The following is a 21,059-nucleotide window of genomic DNA, read 5'->3' as shown; positions in this document are numbered from 1 at the left end:
GCTTCTGGGAAGCTAGCTACCATGCTGTGTGGGAGCCCAGATTCACACCACCTGCAGAGGAACCCAGGCTTTAAGCAGACAGTCAGCCCCTGCTTCCAGCCTCAGGCTTTCAAGTCAGCAAGCTGAGAGCCTGATAGCGCAGAGCAGAGCTGTCCCTGCTGCACCAGCAGTTAGGGAGAATCTGGAAGTCAGTGAATGGTTTTCTGCTGCTGCATCTTATGACTGTGTGTCCAGCAGTCAGGGGAACTAGAACAGTCATCAAGTGAGTCAGGGTTACCAAGAAGTGCACGGGCTCCTCCCCAGCACAGGCCTGGGCCACACTGTGCAGGTCGGACTGTCAACATGGCTCCATTCTCCTCCCCAATGGTGGCATGGCTTTTCTGCAGTATCTTAGAGTTTTACTGCTGTGAACAGACACCATGACCAAGGCAACTCTTATAAGGACATCTATAGGTTCAGAGGTATTCAGTCCATTATCAAGATGGGAGCATGAGAGTGTCCAGGCAGGTATGGTGTAGGAGGGGCTGAGAGTTCTACATCTTCATCTGAAGGCTGCTAGAATACTGGCTTCCAGGCAGGTAGGACTAGGGCCTTAAAGCCCACACCCGAAGTGACACACTTACTCCAACAGGGCCACATCTCCGCACCTCCACATCTAGGGATGCTGCAAACTGCAGGGTGTCTCTTACTTCCTCTCCTCCCCCTCACATAAGCCGTCTGACACAGCCATTGGCTTTTCACAGCATCTCCTGTTCTTTCCGTTCCGAAGAACCTTTGCTTGAAGTCATTTAGTTACCTACATCGTAAATACAACACCCTACAGAAAGATCACAGCGGGGCATGCATCTGTGTTCAGGTTTTGCATTAATCAAAGGGCAGAGCTTACAGAACCTCAGAAATCTGAGCATGGTGGTATATGCCTGTAACCCCAGCACTCAGGAGGAGGTAGCCGCATACTGAGTTGGAGGCTATCCTGGGCTACTCAAGATCCAGTCATTAAAAAATAAATGAACAGATAACCTCAGGGCAAGGAATGATGATTGGGGATTAGTAAGTGCACTGTATTTTGAGAAAGATGCTATGAGGACAATTAGAAAGTTGAATCATTGGCTAGTCAGAAGCAGTCAGTGGCTACACTGAATCCTCGTTATGTGTGTTTAGTCAAAGCCCTTTTCCAGCTCCTTCCTTGCCCTGACTACAAATCTCTCTCAGGCTTACAAAAGTCCAGAGGTATTTGATGCTAGAATTCTAATACTGACTGGCAAATGAGCTCCTTAGTCTGACTTGGTACAGAAATTCTGATGAAATGCCAATTCTTCTTCCCCATATATATGTAGAGACTGTACTTGAGCAGTTAGACAAAAAAATTGAGAATGACCTAAAGCTTCTTATTTTAAAACATGAAAAGCGTTCCACCTTCCTCAGCCAGGACCCAACTGTCCTCAGTGTGCACACAGCCACATGGGAGCACGCCTGAACTCCGTGTAGACCTTGGGATGTGGCCTGTACTGGTAGCTGCAGAGATTATAAAACATAAGCCTTTTAAAATAACAGAGCTTGTTCCTCAAGACACAGAAAACTCCCGGCTAGGACAAGCAGGGGAGTTGTGGCCCTGAAAGCTGGCTATGGAGAGCTGCTTTTATGTGCTTTATGAAGCTCCTGTGTGTGTGTGTGTGTGTGTGTGTGTGTGATGTACAGATGCACACACATGTGAAACATGGAGGATCAACACGATCATCAATTCTCGCTGCCTTCCACATTGCTTGAAGTGAACTCTTACTGTTCACTGGTACATATGCCAGGCCAGCGGCTGTAACCCGTAGGTTCTCCTGTCCCTGCTTTTCCCTTTCCTGTAGTCACACTGGGGTTACAGGTGCACACTGTCATGTCCCCAAGACTCAGGTCCTTATGCTTGTATATGACTGCAAGCACTTTACTCAGTGGACCACCTCCCCAGTGTGTGTGTGTGTGTGTGTGTGTGTGTGTGTGTGTGTGTGTGTGTGTGTGTGTGTGTGTGTGTGTGTTTAATGAGACAAAGTCTTGCTATGTAGCCCAGGATCACATAGAATTACAATTCTCCAATCTCAGCTCCTAAGTGCTGGGAACACAGGTAAGGCCCAGCACATCTGGTTTTATTTTAGAAAAATGTATGGATCAACTAACTGTGCCAGGCAGTGTTCTAGGTGCTAAGTAGACAAAATCGTTGCCCTTCTAGACTTTGGCTTTCCGGGGAGGAAAGAGCTAGACAATGACCGACTCCCACAGTCACATACAATTATGTCAAAGCTCTCTTTAGTCTTAGGGATACTTTGCCTGCTTGCATATCTGTGCACTGTTATGAACCTGGTCCCAGCAGAGGTAGAAGGTAGAGAGCAGCAGATCCCCTGGAAATGGTGTTACAGACAGTTAGAAGCCACTGTGTTGCTGGGAATTGAACCCAGGTCCTCTGAAAGGGCATTCAGTGCTGGTACCCACTGAGCCAACTCTCCAACCCTGTGCACTTTATTCTTAGCCAATTACAGGCATATACCTTATTAAATTTTTCCTTATCTCGTGCATGTGTCATGCATACATGTGGAGGTCAGAGAGCAGCCTTGTGGATTGGCTCTCTTACCACATGGGTCCTAGGGATCGAACTCAGGTTGTCCAGGTCATCATGTGCACCTTTACCTACTGAGCCATCCCTCTGCCCCAGACCGTGTTTTACAAAGACTTAGTCTGTAACAAATCTGAAGGAAGCAGTGTTGAGGTAGACTGGGGAGGCTGATTTATGAGTTGAAGTGAAGAGGTGAGATTTGCATATCTGAAGGTAGATTGCCCAAGACCCTGTGGCCAGGGCCTGCCTGACCCTGGAGGCTCAGCAGTAATGAAAGCTTTAGAGCAGGGCTGGGACCTCTGGGGCATTGTAGTGAGCTGGGGCTTCAGTCTGAGTACATGGAAAGCACCAAGTTTCTTCAGCAGAGGAAAGAAAATGAACAAATGTAGCTTTTAAGAGAGATGACTTTGTTGAAGGGGACAGGCATATATGGGAAACAGCGAGACCAGGTTTGTTGTTAGGAAATGTTGGGAGAGATGGTTAACAGCCTGGGCCAGATGGTGGCAGTAGATACTCATAGTCATCTTAAAAATCAGAGGGTTTCATTTAGCCCAGGCTGGCCTTAAATTTCTTCTCCTCCTCTCCCCGCCTCCCTCCTCCCTTCTCTCTTGTTTCTTCTCTTCTTCCTCCTCTTTTTCCTCTTTTCTCTTTTTTCTTTCCTCCTCCTTTTCCTTCCTCTTCCCCCTCTTCTTCTTTCTCTTTTTCCTTCTCCTGTTTCTTTTCCTCTTTTTCCTTCGAGAAATGATCTCACCATGTAGTCATGGTCATCCTGGAACTCACTATGACCTTGAACTCTCAGAGGTCCGCCTGCCTCTGCCTCCTGAGGGCTGGAATTAAAGGTATGCCCCACCATGCCTGGCTTGTAGTTGGCTTCAAAGGTGGCACTGCTAGGATTTTCCCACAAATACGGGGTGTGAGATCAGGTATAGGAGTACGGGAAAAGAGATTCCCCGTAATGACTGGAAGATGAACATCTTTAACTTACACAGGACAAGTGTGCAAAGGGTGGGTTTAAGGGCTCGAGACCAGAGGGTTAAAACTGAGATGCCTTACAGTGGAGATGCCATTAGTTAGTAAAGTGTCGACCAATCAGGATGGAGATCTGGGCTGAACCACTTGGAAGGAATAATATATGGTAATACTTAAGTCTTCCTCTCCTCCTTGTTTGAGATAGGTCTTACTATGTAGCTCATTCTAGAATGGAACCCAGCCCTCCTGCCTCTGCCTGCCTAGTGCTGGGATTACAGGCGATTCCATTCAATCCTTCTGTCCTTTTCTCCAGCAAGAGGCTGGATAACACAAAGCACAGTATGTATGGGACTTTGTTCTCTGACCTCCAGGGCTGTTCGTTCTCTGTGAAGATTCCTAGTTCCGGCTTCCTATGAGTGTTGTGACTCACAACTCTAAGGGGTCACATTGATCTCCATTTTTATTTGTATGTGAGATCGTTTAAAAACAAGAAGGTTTGTAAGATCAATCTCTATCCCCATCCCCAACCTCCCAGTCCCTGCCCCGTACCAGCTACTTAATCTCTGTGGTATTTTGGATTGAATCACACATATCTCAGACTTAAAAGATGACATCCACAAGCGAGAGAAGATACATTATTTATCATTTTGGGTCTGGGTGACCCTCATTTTAGGATGACTATAAAACCTGCAAATTTTATAATTTCTTTTTCTAAACAGTTGACTAGGAAGGCAAGATAGAACAGTGTTATAAAGAGGAAAAAGGGAAGCTAGGATAGGATTAAGTGGGAAGGGGAAGGAGGAAGGGATTTGGGGAGGGCCAACACTGAAGGCATTTTGAAAAGCTACATGAAATCTACTACTAGAAGCCTAGGGGGAAGGGGCTGGGGAAATGGATACTCACTTGTGTGTTTTAAATGGAGTCTCCATATAACGGAGAGGCCAATGCCCCAGCTAGCCCTTAGGCTATGTTGACCAAAGGGGTCCTACAGACACCCCTCCCTGCAAACATCACAGGCTGCGCCAAGGTGTTGATTACTTTTGAGAACTTGATGGTAGTAAGGTGTTTTTTTGTTGTTGTTTTTGTTTTTTTTGTTTTTTTTTCTGAAGATACAACTTATGTCATTGAACATGGAGAAATCCAAGTGACACCCAACTAGAATCTTCATCCTAGCTGACTCTAGTGTTCGTGGTGCTTTGTTCCATACCATAGGAAAAGCATAAGCACCGGTATCACCGAGCTACAAAGTGGACAAGTGATTTACTGCAGGATGTGCTGGTCAGTAGTGGCTCGCTGTTACAGGAGTAACCACCGATTTTGGTTGGTCTTAGAGCCTGCTCCATGACATGGAACCGGTACCAGATACTGCTTAAAGGGGCCAAGAATTGGGACTAAATAGGTCATGAGCCTAGGGGAAACCCTGTTGTGGCTTGCCCTGGTGCTGTTTGTATTCTGATGCTAATCCAGCTTTCCCAAGAGGGGCTACCTGGGGCGAGGAGTGAATCATGTACTTGGGACTTCATGTAACCCTTCTAATGAATAAAGAAACCAATCATTGGATGAGTAGGTGGGACTTCCGGGTCGACAGAGGGCCAGTGGAAGAGGAGAGGAGAAAATGAGATAGCGGAGACCCCATTTCAGGTGGCGGATCCATTTGGATCCACTACGGGAGGATTTAGAATAGCTTATAAATTAGGGTGTTGGTTGTTGGTGCCCAGCGATTGAGTTACCTGTTGATTCTGAACTAAGTTTGTGTGGTGTTTTCCTTCACGTGGCGACTCAGCTGGGTTCCAGAGAGACAGGTATGGTGGCAAATTGTGAGTTTGCAAGAAGTGCACCCCTAAAGGCTGTGGGAATTTTGAAGCATGGGGCTGGCGTGGTAGTGACCTACCAGTGGGAACTTAGCAAGCTGGTTGGAGATTGTGGAGCTCTGAGTCAGAGTCTCCACGAGATGAGAATAGGCTTGCCATGTCCACCAGTGCCTGGCCGGCCGGCCAGCCGGCCGGGGCCTGCTGACGATATTGTAAATTGCATTATTTTTATCTAGTATTTCACGCTACAGAACCCCACTGCTGTGATTCTGCTAAAGAAGCACAGCAGTACAGTGACTCCTAATGACACCTTCTATACCATAACTCGTATACTCAGTCCTCATCAAAGAAGCTGCTTCTTACAGTAGATGGTAACTAGCAGAGACCCACAACTGGACACTGTGCAGAGAGTGGGTGTGATGCACTTAGCACGGGAGGCCTTTACTGAGAGCCCTTCCCTCAAGACCCCTCTATGCAGAAGAGGAGGCAGAAAGATGAGAGCCAGAGGTGATGATTCCAAAGAAACTGTTTTCTAGATACAATAGAACTAATACACGTATGAACTCAAAGGGAAGGTGACAGCGCACACAAGGCCTGTGTAGGTTCAAACCAGACAACATCCCAACACTGAGAAGGGAAAGTGGACATAAAATCCCTCCTACCCCTAACCAAGAAGATATTCATAATTGGTACTTGCTGAGAAACAAAACCAGCTTCTACACACACACACACACACACACACACACACAAATATTCCATGTCCTTTTGTGAATTATTTGTTGTTTTGTCTTACTGCTCTTTTTAGTTTGCTTTGATTTTAGCTTTTTATCGAGAGAGAAATTGGACAAGGGGTGGGGTAGGTGTGGGGGGAGTTGGGAGGAGAAAGAATAAAATTTTATTGTATGAAAACATTTTCTCAGATAAGATGCTTTTGGATTTTGTCTCTATTCCTGGCATGGAATTCCTAACACCCATAGACTATAACAGCAGTGTTTTATTTGTGATGAACGTGTTCATGTAGAGAGTTCATGCTACTGAGGAAACTTTAGGATGAGGCTAGCCATCAGGTGCTTAGACCTCCAAGCCACCCACTTCCGGGAGGAGGGAGGGGGGCACAGCTGGGATGGAGAACTGTCAACTCCACTCCTGAACAGTGAGCTGTGGGGAGCTTCCAGGCTGGGAGAGTGGGATGCTTTGTGGGCAAGCCCGCCCTCCTTTTTACCTGTGCACCGCTTCCATTTGACTGATCCTGAGTTGTGTCCTTCACAAGAAAACAAACAAAGAACATGCTCTGCAAGCAAACAGCCCACATGGACATGTATGTGCACACCCATGAAGAACTGTTAGTGTAAGAAACAAGGACATGTATGTGCATACCCATGGAGAACTGTTAGTGTAAGAAACAAAGACGTGTGTGTGTGCACACCCATGGAGAACTGTTAGTGTAAGAAACAAGGACATGTATGTGCACACCCATGGAGAACTGTTAGTGTAAGAAACAAAGACGTGTGTGTGTGCACACCCATGGAGAACTGTTAGTGTAAGAAACAAAGACGTGTGTGTGTGCACACCCATGGAGAACTGTTAGTGTAAGAAACAAAGACGTGTGTGTGTGCACACCCATGGAGAACTGTTAGTATAAGAAACAAGGACATGTATGTGCATACCCATGAAGAACTGTTAGTGTACATGGACATGTATGTTCACACCCATGAAGAACTGTTAGTGTAAGAAACAAAGATGTGTGTGCACACCCATGAAGAAGTGTTAGTGTAAGAAATAAAGACATGTATGTACACACCCATGGAGAACTGTTAGTGTAAGAAACAAAGACGTGTGTGCACACCCATGGAGAACTGTTAGTGTAAGAAACAAGGACATGTATGTGCACACCCATGAAGAACTGTTAGTGTAAGAAACAAAGACGTGTGTGCACACCCATGAAGAACTGTTAGTGTAAGAAATAAAGACATGTATGTGCACACCCATGGAGAACTGTTAGTGTAAGAAACAAAGACATGTGTGTGCACACCCATGAAGAACTGTTAGTGTAAGAAACAAAGACATGTGTGTGCACACCCATGAAGAACTGTTAGTGTAAGAAACAAGGAAGTCCCGACTTTGCGTAAACACCTTTATTTTAGTGGCCAGCTCGCAGTGAGTGTTGTCCGTCCCTGCTGGACTCTGTTAGGCTGTGTTGTTACACACGCTCTAAGAAAGCAGAAGTGTGGCACCACAGCTCTTTAACTTGGAGTGCGTAGAGTAAAATAAAATGGTCTGTTCTTTGATAAAATCTTTAAAATATAAAAAAGAAAAGAAAGAAACCCCATCACAGTCTACAAGACGTCCCCCTGGAGTATTTACAGTAAGATGCCTTTTAAATGAGAGAGCAGTCTCCTCGAGGCTCTTTCTCACACCACGGAGGGTCTCTACTCCCTTCCCTGCCCGGGAGTGACCGTCCCTCCCTCTCCCTCCTCACTCTGTCATTTGTCTCTGAATCGTTTTTGCTAGTCCTTACCTCCACTCAGAAACAGCCAGTAAACCTATTCGGTGGACACTTAGTGAGCACTTACTATGTGCTAGGCACTCGGCTGGGAATGGAGAGTGAGATGTAACATCTGAACCCCTCCTTGGGAAGCTACACTTTGGGTTGCATTTACAAAATAGCGTTCTTCACATTACATTCCGGGGTATCCGAGACCCCTATGGATTTGGAGAGTTTTTTTTGAAACAGTGCACTTGGTGGGGGAGGGGGTGCTTGTGCACTTGGCATTCTGTTGTTGACACAGGGATCTAGGATGGCCTTGAACCCCTGCACCTATGGGCTCACCTCTGAATGCTTAGCAGTATTGCAGCTGTTTGTGTCAATGGGGTTTCAGGGTGGGCAATGTTTTTAATTTGCTTCTATAATTTCCAAATCTGAAAAGTCCCCAGTACTGAAACTATAAAATTTGGGCAACACATGGATATGAAAGCCTCCCCTGGGTTGGATTTGCAGCAAGAGTGATAACCTGTCTTTGCCCAGAGCCCACAGGGGACCTCATACCTCCCACCCTACACAGATTGTGCTTCTTCGAGAATCTTTTTTTCTTCTTCAAATATAAATTACGCTTGCAAGTATACCCCTTTCATACTTGAAACCAAAACAAAGTTCTTGCCTTTGGTCCACACCTTTATCCACAAGGCCTACATAGACCCATGGAAGTGGTACTTAAAAAAGAAAATGCAAGCCACGAGCTATAAAACTGGAACTGTGCATGATACAGTGTGGAAGTAAAAACCAAGCCACGCCCTCTCGGTTGTACCTCCTGCCATAGCGACAACAGACCGTGCCAGTGAACATCCACATTTGGAGAGATCTTCCTCAGGCAGAGTGTTCTTTCCCGGGCACTCTCTGTTGCATGCTTCTCTCTCTGGATCCACAAAGCCGACCGATGAACAGTGACGAGGACAGACAGCCTGGTGGGAAAGCTCTGTCCATGCCTCTCAGGACACAGTCACAGCTTTAGTGCGGTGTGTATCCAGTCAGATGCTGCTCAGTTTTCCGCTCAAGAATATTGGTACCAGATCCACAACTTACCCCCATGCTCATCTCAAGCCCTGCGGACCCGAAGGCGACTTGACTCTTGCTTTACATTCGGCCGGCCTCACTCTGCTGGAGGAAGATGCCAGTCTGGAAACGTGAAGAGGATGAGAAGCGCAAGGCCTGCTGGGAGGGCAGGGGCGGGGAGGTGATCATGCACAAGCTTCTGGCTCTGTCGTGCATGTTTTCAGTGCGACAGTGTGTTTTTCCATACATGAGGGCTTGTGCTTGTTCAAGAAAGAAATAACCTGCCCTGAAAAGCTCTCTTGTCAGATGTGGCCATAAGTATGTGTCCGTGTGTGAAAAGCGTCGTGAGGTGATGTGTCAAGTCCCGTGAGTGTGTCCTGGCCCCTCCCCTGTTGCCACACCCACCGCTCCCCCAAGGACAAGCTGATGGGTTACACCTGGTCGGTCTGATATTCAGAAGCTTCTGACAGGCTTTCTGAGAAGCTCAGGAAGTTCTCTTGGTACTCGGAACACACGATCTCATAGCGGTAGTGTCGGAACTCCACAGCCAGGGTGCCAAAGTATGCCAGGAAGCACATGACCAGGCCCCACTGGACCCTGGCTGCATACATATGGATATCTTGGGCCATGAGGATGAAATCTGGGGTGCAGGAGTCAAGGAAGGTCACAACCACATTAGTCTCCCCATCACCGGCCAAGCTAACAGCAAAGTGACAGGGTTAGCTGAAAGCTGGTATTTGCATGTGTTATTAGATTATGCTGAGCTGTGTGCCATGCTGGGCATACTTCTCCATGTGTTCACAGATACTCTCCTGTAACACTCACAGTGATCCTACCATCACTGAGAGTCAAGAAACAGGCCAAGTGGGGAGCTTGCTGGAAGTCACACTCACACAGGCATGAATTGGTGGATTTACACAAACTCCTTGGCCATGCACGACTAAACTCCACACCTGCCTGGTTAAATGAGAGAGTAGCAAAAGGGCGACTACCCTGTGGAACATTCCAGATCCCAGCTACCACCACACAACAGTGTCTGCTCCACGGTGCTCACACCACGACGACTCTGCTCTTTTAGGCACATTAAACCGAGTGAGTGCTCCAAGAGAAGCAATTGAGAAGTGGAGGCAGGAGGACCCAGAGCTCTCTGCTCACCTCACTTACATAATGGGTTTGGGGTCATCCTGGGCTATAAGAGAACCTGTCTCAAAACGCACACACACAGTGTGTGTGTGTGTGTGTGTGTGTGTGTGTGTGTGTGTGTGTGTGTGTGTAATGCCATAATGGAGACTTTTTTATTTTAAAATTAAATTTATTCATTTCATTTTACATGTGAATGTTTTGTGTGCAAATATGTATGCATATCACGTGCAGGTGAAAGAGTTAAAATTTTTTAAACCTTCCACAGATGGAGTCAAGAGTGCAGATCAGCTTGTTCTGCGCTCTGGGTCCTAGGAAACTAGCTATCCACAAGACAAAATAAATAAGATAAGAGTTCAGAGCTGGGAGTTCAGGACAGCGCGACCAAGCGCTATGGGTACCAGGAACTAAAAACTGACCATAAGATAGATTGAATAGGGTTTGAGCTGAGAGTTCAAGTTAGCATGCCTGTGCACCCTGGATACCAGGAGAGTTTGAGTTGGGAGTTCTCGGCGTGTCTGTACATCCTGGATACCAGGAACTTGGCTGATTACGTATAGACTCTTAGAGAATAGCCTGTTCTTGTACCCTGTCACAAACTGAATAATGGGCTGGGACTTTCCACAGGTGCTCTCCAACAGCCCTCCCTTACTCCCCCTGGGTTGTGGTGTCCCCCCCCCCCCCCAGTTGTGGTTTTGGGCTTTAAATTCTCTCTGTCTCCAAGGCCCCGGGGTCAGACCCCATTGCCCCTGCATGGGGTACAGGTCTTGACCTCAGTATACTGATTAAAATATGCCTCTTGCTGATTACATCGTTTGGTGTCTTACAGTTAGGTGGCCTCGAATTCCCGAGGCTTGGGTGAGGTCCTCCATTCATGGGGGCCTTACACAGGCCTGGTCAGAAGAAGGCATTGGGTTCCCAGGAACTGGAATTATGAATGGTTGTGAGCCACCATGTGCATTCTGGTAACTGAACCCAGGTCCTCTGCAAGAGCAACCTGTGTTCTTAACCACTGAGCTATTCTTTGGGCCTTAGCATTTAGCACCCACATGGTGGCTCAAAACCATCCATAATTCTAGTACCAGGGAATGAGTCCCACTTCCTACCTCCAAGGGCACCAGGTACAGAGGTGGTAAACATACGTACCAGTAGGCACACATGCAGGCAAAACAGTCATACTTGTAAAAATAAATAATGTTAAAGTTAAAAAACTTCTGAAAAACAAAATAATCTGAAAAGGCCAATGAAATATCAGATGACAATCCTTTTCCTAAATGTATATATACATATTAAAGAAATATATATGTGTAATACATAAAGTGGGTAGTGTGTGCACACATATGACATGGGTATAGAAGTAAGGGAGCTGAGGAAAAAGCAAAGGCTCACAGCATGTCTTAGTGAAATAACAGTCTGAGAACCAAAAACATTCATTCAGAAAAATCAGGTATGTCCCTTGGATTTATCTGAGGACATCTACCTGTGCTCTGTCTTTAATACATAGACCTACCATCTTCAGGGACTTCCGGAGACTATAAGAGCAGGTGAAACTACTCCAGCACTCTTTCCTCTCTTGACTGAGCCTGGATCCAGGAATCCCAGACTCTAAGGAACTGTACTCACTGGTTTTGTGTCAACCTGACACAAGTTAGAGTCACCAGAGAGGAAGGAGCCTCAGTGGAGGAACTGCCTCTGTGAGACACAGCTGTAGGGCAGTGTCGCAAGTAGTGATCAATGGCAGAGGGCCCAGCCAGCCGTGGGCTTGTGGTCCTGGGTTCTATAAGAAAGCAGGCTGAGCAAGCCAGGGAAAGCAAGCCAGCAGGCTCTTCTCTGTGGCCTCTGCACCAGCTCCTGCCTCCAGGATCCTGCCCTGTTTGAGTTCCCGTCCTGACTTTTTTCAGTGATGAAGAGCAATGTGGAAGTGTAAGTCACATAAAACTTTCCCTCCCCAACTTGCTTTTTGGTCATGGTGTTTCCTTGCAGCAATAGAAACCCCAACTTGGGCAGTAGCACTTCCAAGTGTTCAGATGCAATCCAATCAGAACCATCAGCTGTCACCCCAGAGTCACCAAAAGACTGCACATTCTTCTGACTCAGGGCAGAAAATGTCACCAGGGCTGGGTTAACTTGCCGGGGAAATGGCAGCTATGATTTCTTTGATCATATTGTATCAGGTAGCAATCTGCACGATCCTGGACAAATTAGCCTATCTATAAATCTCAACCTCTGATTGAAAGGATCAATACATTTCACACACTTAGAATGACGCCTAGACAGGGTGAGCGCTCAGCAAACACTGGGGATTACTGACTGACTGCGGTGTGTGTTAGCTGTGCGTGACCACTTAAGAATCATGACTCCCTCTTCTGAGGAGAACCTGTCTGAGTAAATACTGGTTACTACAGCGTGTAGGTGAGGCCCAAGCCATTCTAATCCGTTTACTAGGAATAAAGGCTGATTTTTTTCATCTGCTCTGTGCTCAGTGTAACTGACTGAGGTGGGGGTTTGAATGATAAATGCCAACCACAGACTCCATATTTGTAGTTGAAAACTCCATCCCCAGCTGGTGGTTCTGTGTGTGAAAATTCCAGAACTGTTAGAAAACGGAGCCTTGCTAGAGGAAGTATGTTACAGTGTACAGGCTTTGAAGCTTTATAAAGCTTTGCCCTACTTCCTCATCTTGTTTCCTGTGTATGGGTGAAAAAGTGAACAGCCAGCTTCCTGCTCTAACCATTATGCTTCCCAGTCATGATGGACTCAAACACTGTGGATCTGTAAGCTTAAACAGACTCTTTGTCTTCTGAGTTCCTTTTGGTCAGGGTGTTTTAGCACAGCAACAGAAGAATGGCCAACACAGACAGGAGCTGGTGACTTCTATTGGACCAGGGCTGTGTGATGGCTTGCCTGGCTCTCTGGGACTTGTCTGGGGTTTGAGGGAGTAAGGCATGTTCTGCCTTTCCCTTCCTTTGCTTGTTGATGGCAGGGTGTGGCTGGAGCCTGAGCCACTCCTCCCCAGTTTACTGGCTACAGAGTGCGGATGGGGTCTGAGCTGATCTCCCCGTCCCCACCCACCCCCACCCCCATTCACTACGAATAAAGGCCAATTTTCCCTCAGCTCTTTGTCTCTTCTCCCTTGGTTCAAAGTCTGAGGGGAGAAAGAGAAATGCATAACAGGAAAACCACACACATAGGCCATCTAGTTCCTGAATTTGTTTTCCAAAAAAAACGTATATCCTGAGAGATATAAACATTTGTCCCCTGTAATTCGTTTTAAGGACAATCAGTAACCTAACTCTACCAAGACTTAAAGTCACAGATATATTTTTTAAAATGGGAAAAAAATAAAAACCCACAACAGTCTTTTGGATTTCTGTACCGTGGTTTTCATAAACGGAAGAAGTGGCTCACGGCAGAATACATGACACCTTTCCTATAGCCGAGATAACCTTCAGAGAGCAGAGCCTGCTTTGGCAGAAGTCACCTGTCTCTCTTTGGCTCTTTTGTATAAAAATCTGGTCTGATAGCTTTTGTTTGTTTGTTTTTTTACTTTTATTTTTGAGACAGGTTCTGATGTGATCCAGCGTGACCTTGAACTCACTATGTAGGCTGATCTAAAACTTCCAATTAATTAATTAATTAATTAATTAATTAAAAGACTTTTATTTTTGTGTATGGTTGTTTTGTCTGCATGTATGTATATGTAGTGTGCCCAGTATCTGAGGAGTCCAGAAGAGGGCACAGTTGGCCTTCTATCTGGAATTACAGGCAGTTGTGAGCCACCGTTTGGTGTGGGACTCACACCTCAGTTGTCTGCTAGAGCAGCCAGTGCTCTTGACCACCCAGCCCTGTAGCCCATCTCTGTAGCCCCTGGCTAGACATTTTTAAAGGTAGAACACAAAGCAATAGGTTCATTTTGACCCTTTGACCTGATAGTTTTTCTACACACCGAGAAGGGCAATGGTTTTCTGCACATAAAGCTTACCTGTGCTCTACTGTCCCTGACGAAGAGCCCTCAAAGGATACACAGGACTACACAGAGAGTGATGACGGCTGACAAGATAACTCTTGGAATTCCAGCTTTCCGTCCCTCATTCTTGATATTGACTTTGAGTGTCAATGCGGCCTGGATCCAGCAGGTCAGTGTGCCAAACCCAAAGGTCAAGGATGTCCCCACGTTATGGATTTCTTCATCATTTGTGAGCTAGGAGACAGAGAAGGCATAAGGAGGCTCATTTGAGACAGACTGAGTGGGGCTACAGAGATTGGAAAGGTTGGGCTTCTTGGTCTCTCCAGCCTCTTTGTGTTGATTCTCAAGTGGTTAAAATCTACAGAGAGGGAGTAAAGAAATCGTTTTTTCCCCAAACTTAAAAACATTTGTTTAGAAAACCCTGCAGGAGGTAGGGATCTATTTCCCGAATTTATTTTCCAGAAAAAGCTTTTAAGGAAAGGAAATTAAAAAGCAGGAGAATTACATAAAAAGGGAAATGTCAAGTTCCTGTGGGCACACATCCCAGATTCTGCTTTTCAAGCCGAAAGAGAATGAGAGTCGGTTTGTGGATGCGTGCTTACTGAGAAACGCTGGTTCTGGCATGGGAAGATTTGATTGGCACACAGTGATACCCTAGGGACAACAGGCTTGTCTGTGTAACACAAGCCTACCCAATGTTAATAGGAATTCTCTAGGATTTGTTTTCCTATAGTAATAAAGAAAACTGTAAGCTCTGAGCGTTAGCCAGATGCACGGGCCATTAAAGAACAACCCTGTCAGAAGATCCATACTCAAGGCTTCTGCAGTCTGAGACTCCCCTGGGTCTGTTGGCTGTTAGAGATGTGAAAACTCTCCAAATCGTTACACAGCCATCTCACAGAAGGTGCCTATCACTAAAAACTCCTTATAAAATTACGTGTATTTTAACTGTACCTACAGGAAAATGAAATCTGCTCAAGAGACAGCTTTTAAACCACGGTGAAATATTGTTTTAAAACTTTACACTGCCCTCAGCTATTTTACTGTCTGACAATGTTGTTGTAAGTGTGCACTAAATTAATAATACCTTTCTCTTATGATCTTTATTGTTTCTGGTTATAGATCTTCTCCCCCACTCTTTGTTAGGAAGCCACTCCCCTCCCCCATAATGCAGAAGGTATATTTTTAAAACTTATTTAAAGTAATGATTTTTTCAAGCTAAATTCACTTGTAAGAAATCAATTTCTCATGTTGAATCTAACCCATTTCATTTATTACTCCTATTTTACCTGATTTTTTTTTTTAAATTAGGTAATACAGTCATGTATGGTTCAAACTTCCTCAAGTTTATAAAAAAGAGGCAGCAATAGGAACATTTTTTTTTATCCCATATGCTAAAGGGTTGATTATCTGTTCCCTAAATACTCCCAATAGGTAATCCAGCAAGGGTGTTCTTCACATTGGGTGTCATCATTCATAGCTTTAAATTTTGTCCTTCTCCAAGACAACTCATTTCTGGGATTCTTCTAGGACTTCAGAGTGAAATATGAACTTCAGTATTCATCAAAGCTCAAAGGTCTGGGGGTGGGTATTAACTTAAAGCTACACCTCTGTCTGCAGCACACTCAGACAAGATGGAAGACTGCCACCAAGATCTCGGCAGCCATCTCGACAGAGATGCTCTTGGCGGCTTGTTATCCTGAGCCATACACTCTAAGAGTGCAGCTTCCTGGTTATCCAGCTTGATAGGGAATAGGATTGTTCAACAACACATCATGCAGAAAACATTGCTTTGCTGGGTGCCAAGGTGAGGAATAAATGATCCTGCTTTAATGAATCAGCTGGAGTAAGGGTGAAAACTAGAAAGAGCTGCGCAGAAAACCCACTAGCGTGTTTTGTTGAGAACAAAGGCAAGCATGCCGTAGAATGCCGAGGGTCTTGAGTGCCTCTCTCATCTGGAGTTCACTCAATAGGTCAGGGAGAAGGACAGGATATATATCTTGTCTGCTCACAGTGGAGGGAATGTGGAGCAAAGGGAGGCAGGGAAATTAGCCAACTACAGAGAAAATGAAGCCATTCAGGACAAGAGGAAGTCACTCTTCCAGGTGTGTGCACAAGGCTTCCGAGTTCTAGGAGGGTGAGTCAGGGTTAGCACATCTTTGTATGAATCAGGGATTCTGGAGAAATTCTTGGCTTTCCATCCTGACTTTCATGTAAACTTGTTATCGTGAAATGCAAGCTTTCATCATATACACTGGTCAGCGTTGAGTTATCTAGAAAAGCACACTGTTTGTAATGAAGAAAACGGTGAGCTGTCCTCTAAAGGAATCCTTGTAGGAGAAGCCCAGCTGTTGTCAGCTGCTTCCCAGCCATCATGGTATTTGTACCTGCAGTTAGCACTCTCATGTTTGATAGGAACAGACATGGAGACCCTGGGGATAGAGGATGCAGGACCCAAGGGTCTACTTGTGTCTGAAGTTCATGCAGAATAATATGGGCCATTCAGTGACTATACCTCAGGCTTTAACAATCTAGACATGAATAATCTTACCAGCACGAGAGGGAGGCAGAAATGCCAAAGGAAGTACCTGGAAATTACCAAGTAAGGTCATCCCAAAGGATGCCAGACACAGCGCCACCAGACCACTGATATTCAGCCATGGGTTTAAAACCTTTGGTTTCAGCTGGATGAAGCGCAGAACAGCTACCACGAGGGCTAGGGAATAAAACAAATTATAAAATTAAAGTACATAAATCACAGGCCTAGACAAAGGCAGAAGTCTAAAACCGCAGCAGAAAAGTAAGACTCTTAAAAACTTTTTTTCCGAGACAAGGTCTTGCTATGCAGTCCAGGCTGTCCTGGAACTCAGGATGTAGTCCAGGCTCAAACCCAGGCTTCTCCTCCATTAGCTTTCTGAATGCTGGGATTACTGACATGAGCCACCGTGGCTGGGTCTCACAGTATGTCTTAAATCTCACCACAGACAAATTTTCTTTATTATTTCTTTATTTTTGAGATTATAGAATGTCATGTTCTCCTTCCCTTTCTTCCCTTCAAACCCTCCCAAAACACCTACTTACAAACTCATGGCTTCTTTTTTTGATTAATTGTTATTAGACACATATATGTATGCATATGTATATGTAACTATCCCTAAATACATAAGTACAACCTGCTCTGTTTGTGTAATGCTACTTGACAATACGCTTTCAGGACCGACCATCTGGTATTGGATAACCACTGGTGTGCTCTTCCCTGGGGAAGACTCTTGTCTACTTTCTGCATTCCTTAGCTGCCTCTAGTTCTTGACAGTTTTTCAAAGGACCTTTTCATTCAGTGCTTAGACTCTTTGGCTGCTTTATGATTCTGAGCTTTTGGGGAATCAGAGGAGACCCAAAGCAGCACTGTGTATGTGTCCCCTCCAGTGATGCAGGGACGACAGCATCGCTCATAGGGTTGTTCTCAGAGCAAGGTCAGCGAAGCTCAGACTGGGTTGGGAGAGTACTGTAGAGGCATGGCACAAACCGAAAAGACAGGGACAGAGGACATGTCAGGATTCGCTGGTCAATCACCTTTGACTTATAGCAGTGCTATAACAGAAAGGGCAGAAGACAGAGGAAAGAGAACAAGAGGACACATCAGGACAAACTAAATTCACTGAAAATTAATTCGCTTAAATGATTTTAATCACTCATTTTAAGAAGGATACTTTTAAAATGTGAATTGAGAGTATAAAGGTAGAATGGGGGGTTAGATTTCAAACCCCACTTCTATTTGTCTGTCTATCATCTCTCTATCTGTCTGTCTGTCTGTCTGTCTTCTATCATCTCTCTCTCTGTCTGTCTTCTATCTATCATATCTATCTATCTATCTATCTATCTATCTATCTATCTATCTATCTATCGTCTATCTTTACATTCCAACCACAGTTTCCCCTTCTCCTCCCAGTCCCTCCCCTAACTCCCTCCCTCCCATCTACTCACTCCTCCTTCATTTCTCTTCAGAAAAGTGCAGGCCACCCATGGATATCAAGCAGCCGAGGCATATCAACAAAACCCACTTCTAATAGAGGCCTTGAGGACAGTCTGCACTCAAGCCACCAACCTGAAAATCATCTTTTATTACTGCGTATGCAGAGATAGTTCCGTGTCTCTGTGTGTGTGTGTATGTGTACACATATGTGTATGTGTAAAGTTAGTCTATAAATAAAGAAAGATAATTGGTAATTAAATTATATCCACATATAAGGGAAAGTAGTAACAACTTCCTATGACTTTATTGATACTATATTTCATCAGGGAAGACAAAATTACCCTATTTATATAACAATTCAACTGGAAATTATTTACTAAGGGTTTTAGCCTTGACTCCAAATCCCTGTCTCTCCAGCCATTAACAGAGAGAAGCCATCCATCCACATTTCCCGAGTTGCTGGGTTTCACTGTGTTGAGCTGTGTTATCCAGAACTCATTTGTAACTATGAGTACCTCTGACCAGCAATGGGAATAAAACTTGATTCATATCTGGCACACGTTCCAGCTAAGGCTTATGACTGATCAGAGAATAACCAAGCTGACAGTTCTACAACCAATATCCATGGAGCTATACCAGAAGTCTGTTAGTTGCAAGGAGGATTATACTAGAAGTCTATTCGTTACAAAAGCATGACACTGTGTTTGTTGTTAGGATGGGACCAGGAGGAAGAAGGCAGGAGAGGGCTAGTTAGACAGGACTGACAGAGCATCCTTAGGTCAGGATGGAAGGGCTTAGAACCCATAGGAACACTTGCTAATTAACACTGTAGGATGTCACGGCAGAAGAACAAAACACAGATGTAGCACAGTTGATCTCTTCTGAAGACAACTAGTGAAAAACCTTTTCCTGGGAACTCTCTGCTGGGCATTTAACTTTGTGGATATATTGTGCAAGAACTTTGACATGCACTCTAAACACAGAAGCAGTATGGCTTCTCACACTGACCCACCTGACAGCACAGTCTTCCTCCCTGCCCAGCACAGGGGACTTGGACCACTTTAGGCACTATGGATGTTTTTCCTAGAGACATGGATGTGTTCACCTACTGGAATCAGTGGCTTTCTCTTTGGAACATGGGTGAGAAGTCGCTTTATCATGAATAGAAACCCATATTTGAATATAATAATTTGGCCCAGTTTTGACAGTTATATTCCAAACACGAGGCTTTGCCCTTTCCACCCCCCAACGCTGTACTAACCAGCTCAGACAAGGTCTCCCTTTAAGAGACAAGGTCCCCCTTTAAGAGAGATTGTAGTTGGGATTTCAGAAAGACAGAACTAATGAAGATTTGCCTCTCTAAGAATTATTGAACTTAATCTGTCTCTAGTCAAACTATCTGTTAAAAGAGCCAATTTTCAACCACACAGTAATCAAGTTCTAACTTCTCAAAAGTGGCTTCTGGGAAATACAGCAATTTCAAAGGCATCTTCATATCACATACACGGACTGCTCTCATGACAGCTACTTTCTGACCAATAGATACACTTTACAGCTTACACAATAATTACTTTGTGTGTTTTGCCTGCATGTATGTGTATCATACATATGCAGGGCTCAGAAAAGGGGGTATCAGGTACCCTTGGGACCAGATAGTTGTGAGCCACTATGTAGATACTGGAAATTGAACCCCAGTCTTCAAGAAGAGCAGCCAGTGCTCCTAACAGCTGAGCCATCCCTCTAGCCTCTAATAGGTTAATAAATATACTTTTAAGTTTCATTAAAAATTATTGATTTGGGGCCAGTGAGATGGCTTGTGAAGAAGCTTGCCACCTAGCCTGACAACCTGAGTTCAATCCCCAGGACTTACCAGCTCTCCTACCTGGTAGGAGAGCACTAACTTCTGAAAGTTGTCATCTGACCTCCACACACATGTGATGTGCGTAAGCCACCTCCCCCACCCCCAAACAAGACATAATAAAAGAAATTTATATTTGTATTAACAATTTTAGAAAGAGAACTTTTAAACCTAGCCCTCTGCCATTTTGGGCCTACGTAAGTGGTTGTTGTTGTTGTATGGGAGTTCCCTATCTGATTTCCTCTCTATTTTAAAAGACCACAAATAGAAACATAGCTGACTTTTAAAAATGAAATGTTTAAAGACTGATTGGAGTTGGAGTTTTCAAGTTGGGAGCTTAGAATAACGTCTCCCTGTCACAGTCCTCAGCTGGCACTCGGCTGACTTCTATTTTGTTAATTTTACTGTTTATACATCAGTGGTTCCTATTTATGGCTGTGGGAAAGCAAGGCAGCCGGGATGTTTTGGCTGAAGGAGCGAGGGAGGCAGGCGGCTTCTGTTAGGTGACTGAAGTCATTTAGCTATTAGCTGTACCCTCACATCCTCCCCAGGGCAGGGTAATTGCTCTTTTTAACACATTTGTCTTGGGTCCTTTCCCGAGTGGAGAGGAAAGCGTACATTTAGGACAAAGAGTGCAGCTAATTCTGTGAAGAGAATAACCGAGCATTTAATCTTTGATTAGTCTGTCAAAAAGATAAAAGATCTTTGCTAACTAATTTTAATAAGTGCCACATGGACTCTCTTTCAGACTATAAATTACAGCCTATACAGCTGTCAAAAGCAGCAACTTATAAGCAGTGAAGGCTATTTTTAAAGGCAGCTGGAAGGCTTAAAGTGATAGCCCAAGGTCTACCGGGGACCGGCCTGGGGTAGAGGAAAGCGGCCACCATATACAACAATAATCGTAAAAAAAGAGACAGAGAGAGAGAGAGAGGGAGAGAGGAGAGAGAGAGAGAGAGAGAGAGAGAGGGAGAGGGAGAGGGAGAGGGAGAGGGAGAGGGAGAGAGAGAGAAAGAAAGAAAAGATTCTTCTCCACTCTCAGTTGATAAATAACTGACTGTGGCTTTGCTCTCACTGAACACAAATCTCAATCAGTTTTGTGTCTACCAGATGGCACCAAGCATGCTGAACGGTAACAAGGGCTGAATCCTGGCCGGTGTGACACCTTCCAGCAAAAGCTAGTAGAAGCTTGTTT

The 21,059-nt window shown here is 44.9% G+C and overlaps 1 protein-coding gene across 3 annotated transcripts in view; it reads right to left on the bottom strand.

Moving 5' to 3' along the window:
• Positions 1 to 7,496: 7,496 nt before the first annotated feature.
• The window catches only part of Tmem150c (transmembrane protein 150C), a 77,224-nt gene continuing 63,661 nt past the window's right edge, over positions 7,497 to 21,059 (bottom strand). For 2 of the 3 annotated variants that reach the window (XM_076926418.1, XM_076926419.1), the window contains exons 6-8: positions 16,622 to 16,749; positions 14,090 to 14,267; positions 9,209 to 9,566 (exon numbers count right to left, since the gene is read on the bottom strand). In XM_076926418.1, coding sequence (XP_076782533.1) covers positions 9,358 to 9,566; positions 14,090 to 14,267; positions 16,622 to 16,749 — 515 coding nt within the window. In that variant the 3' untranslated portion in view covers positions 9,209 to 9,357. Of the gene's footprint in view, positions 9,567 to 14,089; positions 14,268 to 16,621; positions 16,750 to 21,059 lie in introns of all 3 variants that reach the window. The other variant, XM_076926420.1, reaches the window with a different exon arrangement.

Source organism: Arvicanthis niloticus, chromosome 27 (genome assembly GCF_011762505.2).
Source record: "Arvicanthis niloticus isolate mArvNil1 chromosome 27, mArvNil1.pat.X, whole genome shotgun sequence".
Lineage (NCBI taxonomy): Eukaryota > Metazoa > Chordata > Mammalia > Rodentia > Muridae > Arvicanthis > Arvicanthis niloticus.
This window is presented reverse-complemented; position numbering and strand designations above follow the sequence as displayed.